This window comes from Dama dama, chromosome 12 (genome assembly GCF_033118175.1).
Source record: "Dama dama isolate Ldn47 chromosome 12, ASM3311817v1, whole genome shotgun sequence".
NCBI classification, from domain to species: Eukaryota; Metazoa; Chordata; class Mammalia; order Artiodactyla; family Cervidae; genus Dama; species Dama dama.
The window spans coordinates 57418422-57426411 of NC_083692.1; the positions used below are offsets into that span (position 1 = coordinate 57418422).

The 7990-nt window shown below is 43.5% G+C and overlaps 1 protein-coding gene across 1 annotated transcript in view; it reads left to right on the forward strand.

Moving 5' to 3' along the window:
- Window positions 1-7914, forward strand: part of NID2 (nidogen 2) — an 82363-nt gene extending 74449 nt beyond the window's left edge. The window contains exons 13-20 of the mRNA XM_061157369.1: window positions 76-297; window positions 919-1088; window positions 2919-3048; window positions 3415-3586; window positions 4243-4400; window positions 5996-6119; window positions 6859-6968; window positions 7218-7914. Coding sequence (XP_061013352.1) covers window positions 76-297; window positions 919-1088; window positions 2919-3048; window positions 3415-3586; window positions 4243-4400; window positions 5996-6119; window positions 6859-6968; window positions 7218-7228 — 1097 coding nt within the window. The 3' untranslated portion in view covers window positions 7229-7914. The remainder of the gene's footprint in view (window positions 1-75; window positions 298-918; window positions 1089-2918; window positions 3049-3414; window positions 3587-4242; window positions 4401-5995; window positions 6120-6858; window positions 6969-7217) is intronic.
- Window positions 7915-7990: the final 76 nt, after the last annotated feature.

The following is a 7990-nucleotide window of genomic DNA, read 5'->3' on the forward strand; positions in this document are numbered from 1 at the left end:
CCTGGGGATCTTGAACCACATGCTACAGTCTGTCTTTGGCTCACACTCAAAGGCTTTCTGTCCGCATCTGCTCAGAGCCCACCCAGAGGCCCCGGACCGTCTGTGAGCGCTGGAGGGAAAGCCTGTTGGAGCACTATGGGGGCACCCCCAGGGACGACCAGTACGTGCCTCAGTGTGACAGCCTGGGCCACTTCACCCCGCTGCAGTGCCATGGCAAGAGTGACTTCTGCTGGTGTGTCGACCAGGACGGCAGGGAGGTGCAGGGCACCCGCTCGCAGCCGGGCATCACCCCTGCATGTAAGCGCCCCGGGGCAGCCCTCCCTCCCTTCTGCCATGTTGAGGTCCCTGTAGGGAAGCTGCCAGCTGTGGGTGAAGGTGGGGGAATGAGGGGTGAACAGGTCCAGTGGAAGAAGTCATTGATGGGCTGTGCTGATTTATAATCTTGTCTGCCCCAGATCCCAATGCGGGTTTAAGGTTTGGTTTTGTCGTCAGCAGTTGCTGTAATTAGAACATCTGGAGCTTAGTTCAATATGTAGTCCTACCCCCTGCTCCCACTACTCTGAGCCCAGGGTGTAAGGGGACATGTGTTACCCTGAGGCCCCAAAGAGAAGCTGACACAACACTGGCTCTGGATATTTTTTTTTTTTTTAAGGGGGATGTTCTGCTTTGTTCAAACTTTGTTCTACTTTGTCATCTTCCTCCCCAGTAATTGGCAGTGATTTGTATAATTAATTGATCTTTGGGAGAAAAAACCCTGGAAATTAGAATTTCTTTTAAGGCCCATCTGGGGCACATCTGTCTGGGGTAAAGAACTTCTGATGTTTCTGGAGGCTCTGGCAAATGGGGAAGTAACTTTTCTTCTCTCCACTGACCATTTCCTTTGCTCTCCTCCTCCTACCTCCCTCTTCCTCACCACAGGTATACCCACCGTGGCTCCGCCCACGACCCGGCCCACACCCCGGCCAGACATGACCCCTCCGCCGGTGGGCACCTTCCTGCTCTATGCCCAGGGCCAGCAGATTGGCCACTTGCCCCTCAATGGTACCAGGCTTCAGAAGGACGTGGCCAAGACCCTGCTGTCGCTGCATGTAAAGTGGATTTCTCCCCTGGGGGTGGGACTGTGTTGGATTGTCAGATCTGGGCAAGGTCTGAGGTGCGGGGACGCTTCTGGAGGGCTTGTTGGCAGCTGTCTCCGGGAACCTTACACGCAGAAGGGAGGGCGCTGTTGCCAGGCGCCGCATCTGACTGATCAAGGCCACTTTTTCCAGTTGGTGTGTGGGGTTTCAGCCATGTGGAAAGCAAATTTCAGAGCTGTCAGGATACTGAGGCAGCATTGGGGATCCAAGGGAAGATGATAGGTTAACCCCAGCCCCCAGCGTTCTCTTTAAGCCACAGACATCGCTGCAGATTCTGGAAGCCAACGAGCGACAGCCTTGTTGCGGACCCCTGCCCTCCGCTTTGGTCCTGTTGACCAGCTTATCTTCTCTGAATCTGTCATAGATGAAAATATGGGGAGCACGTGATCCTGGAAAGGAGTAGACAGGGCTTTCCCCAAGGGATGCTGGCTGCTTCCCGAGCTGACAGCTTCCCTGTGGTCAACACACTCCATTTTGGAGCAGGGATTTCTTCACTAAGATGGGAGGAAAGAGAAGGGAGTTCACCAGAAAGGCATCAACACTTATAATGGGTTCCCCTGCCCCCTTTTGAGATTTGAATTATGTGTTATTCCAGACACTAGCTGCTGATTTTTAGTTTCTCTACAAGATTTAAGTGGGACTTTTTTCTCCAAGAAAGCTTGAAATCATTAATGGGCTAATGAATCCCATGATCCCCTGGGTTAATGGAAGCCTGTAATGGATGTGCCCCCTTGCCCAAGACAGATAACTTTCAATTTTCAAGTAAAATTGAAAATTAAAATCCTCCTATATAAAACTGCCCACTTTCCCACAGTAGCCTAATCCTGTTTTTCTTGTCCTGACTCCTCTCCCAGTCATGCCAGCCCCAGGAGGCTTAGTTAGGCAAGCAGGGAGCTTGCAAGACCTCAGAGACAGCCTCAGTATTGGCTTTGCACATCTGCTGGGTTTCTCAGAGCAGGAGTCTGGGCTGGAAATTCAATGAAGCAACTTCTGTGCAGAATTTTGGAAAGGAATATCACTGACTCAGCGCTTAAAAAAGGATTTTGTCATTTATTTAGCAATAAGGAAGGAGGGGAGAGCTCTTGAGCCAGAAGTCAGGTGGACACCATTCCCCAGTTCCTTCAAGTTGTAACAGACTTTCTTTTGCACTGGAGTACAGCCCAAGGATTGCTTTGTAGTAAGAGGCAGAGAAGCAGAGAGAGGGTAAGGGTGTCTGCACCTCAAATAGCAGAAAGATTTGACTGAGGGCAGGGGAGGGCTGATTTCATCATATGTTGGCAAATTTTAAAGAGGCTTTTTCAAAAAGTGCTGTATTACATTTGACAGAGTCAGCTTTTGTTAAAAGCTGACTGACTTTGCTGAGACTAACATTTGTCCTCTAATCACTGAATGGGCTGATCTTTTTCGTGAAATCATTTTTGTTTTTACCACCAACAGTAATAATGCTTATTGAAAGCTTACAATGTACTCATCACTGGTTAGGATACTTTATAAGCTTTTATGGTATTAATGTTGATAGCAGCCATGTGAAGTAGGTGCTTGTTAACTTCTGTATGCCTTTGTCACCTCATTTGCAAAATGAAGGTAGTGTCGTAGTAAGTGGCTCAGGGAAGCCAGCCTCCATCACCTATACCTCTACCCACTGTGCCCAGTTGCCCACAAAACCATACACTGCAGGGCTGGTCACTGCTGCCATGAACAAACGAGTGAGGTGGCTGAGCATGAAGTCGGGGGAAGTGCAAGGAATCCTAATTCTTCCAATTCTGTGTTTTGGTCACACAGGGCTCCATAGTCGTGGGAATTGACTATGACTGCCGGGAGAGGATGGTGTACTGGACAGATGTTGCTGGACGGACAATTAGCCGTGCCAGTTTGGAACCAGGAGCAGAGCCCGAGACGGTCATTAACTCAGGTCAGCAGCTCCACCCAGAAGACACTTCGCATTTCATTTCATTCTACTCAGTTCAGGTTATTTGCCTGTTTTGTGCCTAAGTCTCCCATCCACCTTCTAGACAGGACTTTGACCAGGAAGGGCTTGTGTAGGAGCTCAGGGAGTGGCCCCAGCCCTGGGGACACTTCGTGCCACCAGGCTGGGGGGTCTTGTGAGGCTAGAGTGAACTAGACATGGCAGGAAAACTGCAAAGGACCTACTCCTCTATTAAGTCTGTTTCTTTAGAGACTCTCAAGATTTTCCCAACTGCTGGAACACAGACCTCTCTGCTTCAGATTCTCCTTTCACAGCTGCAGTTGCTTCAGTCTCTCCTGTGTTTTATTTCAGGTCTAATAAGCCCCGAAGGTCTTGCCATCGACCACTTCCGCAGAACAATGTACTGGACGGACAGCGGCCTGGATAAGATAGAGAGGGCCAGGCTGGACGGCTCTGAGCGTAGGGCCCTCTTCCACACGGACCTGGTGAACCCTCGTGCCATCGCTGTGGATCCAATCCAGGGGTCGGCTGGGCTTCCCTAATTCTCCTCTGTTACCTGTTGACCCTCACTTGAAGCCCTTGGATTCTAAGTACAGTGTAGGGATGGTCAGAACATGAGCATAAAAGTGCACATTAATTTAACAGTATTCACGTAGGATCTACTAGGTGTCAGGCACTATTTAGGCAAAGATAGGGTCTGTCCTGTCATGAAGTCTATGTTCTAATACGTTCTAGGAAATAAGACAGTAAACTAACGAATAACAGAATAACAAGGAAATTACTAAGCCTGTGATGTGGTATGTAGAGAATTGAAGAGAATGTGAGAGAGACTGGGGGATACTTTGGATCAGGCCAGGCCTGCGACTTTGGCTGGAATGAGGTGGGTCTCACTCCAGCAACATATTAGGAAACCCCAGTTGTTAAACCCGTAGTGGGGTTACCTGCGTAAAATGGTACAAATAAGCAAAACTCAGACACCAGACGTGTTATTCCTCTGGTCCCATTTTCACACTGGCAGTGGTTAACAGAACAGTGTTTCCTGTCTATAATAATTGCTAAGGTCATCAACTGGGACATATAAAGATAACCTTCAGCTTTAACTTTCAGCAGTGTTGACTCTGAAATTTGGGTTCTATACATTGAGGAAGGTTTATCTTTCTCCATTTCATTTACCCACAGCAACCTGTACTGGACAGATTGGAATCGAGAAGCACCTAAGATTGAAATGTCGTCTTTAGATGGAGAAAACAGAAGAATTCTAGTGAATAAAGACATTGGACTACCGAATGGTTTAACCTTTGACCCCTTCTCCAAACTGCTCTGCTGGGCAGATGCAGGTAATACTACTGATGGAATGCAAATATAGAACACTACAGCGTGCAGTAAGTGTGAGGACTCTGATTTTACAATAAATCCAGATCCCACCATTTAGAACTTCTGGTTTAAATTTATAACACTACAGCAAATGCTCTATGCCTTTTACAGCAGCCGTCCCCAACCTTTTTGGCACCAAAGACTGGTTTCCTGGAAGACAGTTTTTCCACGGATGGGGGAGGACCGGACGTTTTGGGAAGATTTGAGCATGTTACATTTACTGTGCACTTTATTTCTGTTATTAATTGTATTAGCCCCACTTCAGATCATCCAGGCATTAGATCCCAGAAATTTGGGACCCCTGTTTTAAAGGACACTTTGTAACGATTCTTAGAGTGAACTTCCTAAGGTCTTATGTGTATAAATGAGGCGGTAAGTTTGAGAGCCAGTATGATGTCCAACTTATTTTTTACTGCTTTCCCTCCCCCAGCATGAGCACTTGGCACATCTTTTAGGTTAAAAATAAGTATTATACACTGTTGGAATTGACAGGCTTAGATAAATGAACAGAGGTTATTATTTTCTTGTCTCAGTATCACAACATTTATAAATATCTGTTATTCTAACAGTCAGTATGCTGGGGACATTCTTTGAAAAGTAATGTGGCAGGATGGCTTCCTTTAGTAATAAATTTGGGCTGCCTGTTCCTAGGTTCTCTCTTTGTTGTGTAATTTCATTACTATTAGCACAACTGAAAAGATACTTTATGTTTCATTAGATACTAAAAAATAAAGCTGATTCTTAAGGAATTTGATTCTAATAAAAGGGACAAAAATGCAGGTGGGTCGACATTACAACCCAGCTGCCCAAAACAACAGTAATATTTTTAATAGGTATTTGAAATTTACTTAAGGGTTCCATGAGAAAACGGCTTCCCTAGTGGCTCAGCTGAAGAATCTGCACTGCAGGAGACCGAGGTTTGATCCCTGGGTTGGGAAGATCCCCTGGGGAAGGGAATGGCTACCCACTCCAGTATTCTCGCCTGGAGAATTCCATGGACAGAGGAGCCTGGCGGGATATATAGTCCATGAGGTCACACTTAGAAATTCTTGCCTTAGCTATCAAAATATTTATATTGAAAAATACAAGTCAGGCTAGCATTTTACTTTTTATTCCTGCCTAGAAAATAATATAGTCTTTAAAAAAAAAGGATTTTAGCTAAAAGGCAGCCTTGGCTATTTATCACAGAGTGCTTACAAAGGGCAGGTATTTATCCAAATGTTTTAACAGTTTGAGTTCACACGTAAACTTCTTTAACACTGATGTAACTTTATCTGTATCTTCTCCTCTGGAAGAAACTTAGCCAGGTTTCTGTAAATGCAATCCTGTTTTCCAAAAGAGGATTAAAAGTTTAAATTCCAGTAAAAACTAGAATGCTCTTAAACAAACTGAAGACTGGTAATAGAACAGGAAAATTTTACAGTTTTTAATTTGTATTATTGCAATGGGGATAAAATATTCCACCTTTGTTTTCTTTGAGAATGAATTTACTTGCCATTGTTTTTGGTAAAAGAAAAATGTTTTTTCATCATATAAAAGGATCTCTTTGTTTTTAAAGGAACTAAAAAACTGGAGTGTATACTACCTGATGGAACTGGACGGCGTGTCATTCAAAACAACCTCAACTACCCCTTCAACATTGTGAGCTATGCCGATCACTTCTACCACACTGACTGGAGAAGGTGAGCCTGACACTCTGGACAAGCCTGAAAAGGCAAACTGTTCTGGAGGACATAGCACTTGTTGTACCACGTTAGTAAGTAAGTACTTAAGTAAGTACCACATAAGTAAGTATTTTTTCATTCTTTCCTTGTTAGTAGGTAACATTCTTCAAGTGTTACTGCTTTTAAAAGCAAACTTTTATATCATTCAGAAATTTAATAGCTCTGCCATTTTTAAGCTACATGTAAGCAATACTATTTGGCAATAAACTATTGAAAAACGAAGGACATTAGTCTGAATCTGATCTTCAGAGAATAAAAAAATGACATTATGGACATATTCATTGTCTCCCAGGAGAATGAAAAATACTATAGCTTACACTAGTTCACCAAGAGGAACTGGGAAACATTAAAAGTATGTCCTTCCACTACACCCCCAGCAATTCTGATTTCGACAGTGGTTCTCAAACTTTAGCATAACATCAGAATTATCCTGTGCTCTTGTCAAAGCATATTGATCAGTCCCATTCTAGAATCTGAGTAGGAGCCCAAAGAATTTGTACTACTACCAAGTTCCCAGATGATGTAGATCTGAGGACTACTTTGAGAACCACTGATATGGACACATCTTCAGAATCTGAGTCAAAAGTCACAGTTAAATGTATTTGAGAAGTCTGGCAGAGATTTCACTTATTGATAAACTGACTTTTCTTACCCCAGTCTTAAATCCTATGAATTCACTTTTCCTTTCTGTTACCAGGGATGGTGTTATAGCAGTAAACAGGGACACCGGCCAGTTTACTGACGAGTATCTCCCAGAGCAGCGATCTCACCTCTATGGGATAACTGCAGTCTACCCCTACTGCCCAGGTAAACAGCTGCTCAGGCAGCACCTTGGGATCAGCCGGGTAGAGGAGGATAGATCTAGTAGCTGATCACCCTTGGCCTGCTGCCACCACCAGTGAGAGCCACTCTGAGCTAGAAAAGCTAATGGCCAACTCATAGGGGTGACCATTCTGCTACCTTAAATCTACCAAGCTTAACTGTACACAACAAATGTCAGCCGACTAGGATATTTCCCCTTTAAAAATACTCACATACCGTTCCCTCCCTCCACAGGAAGAAAGTAAATATGGACTTGGAGTTTTCAATCGGAATCTGGACCCTAAAGAACATTTACCAGGAACAAAGGTGAAAGTGAAAAGGAACTGGCCATTAGAAGTTCTTGGACATGTAAGATGAACATTTTCGGTGCAAAAAGACTAAGTATATTTTGTGAAAAGTTTATACCTCAATCTTTACTACTGTATTTTTAAAAAAGTTATTTCAAGATTAAAAAGGCAACAGAATTTTAATTGTTGCTTATAAGCAACTTTCCATAAACATTTACATCATATTTAAAAGGTCAAATTCATTCAACTAAGAACCAATTAGAGCATGCTGAGACCCTAAATCTGGTTTTTGCTTTCTGGACAAGAAATTAAAGCACATGCGATCACTTTAAAAATACAATCCTAAAAGATCATAAACCCTGACATAGTTAAGAGAAGACTAATGCAGAAGTGATGGGAAATAACCAACTTATTTATAGTTTCCCAACAAAAGTTCTAAGTTTTTTTTTTTACCTCTGCATCAATGCATTTCTATTTATATTAAAAGGTGCTAGAATGTTTCAATTTGTATTTTCTGATCCTGTAAATCCCTCTATAGGATTACCCACAGAAATTACTACATTTATATCTAAATACCAAAGATGTAACAGTTCTCAAATTTTCTAGATTACTCCAATAAAATATATTTTTAAGTTTTCCTATGACTTAAGGATCTGTGTTGTCTATAATGAAGTTGGGGGGTGGCATGAACTTAAAACCACAAGGGAGAAAGCAGATTAC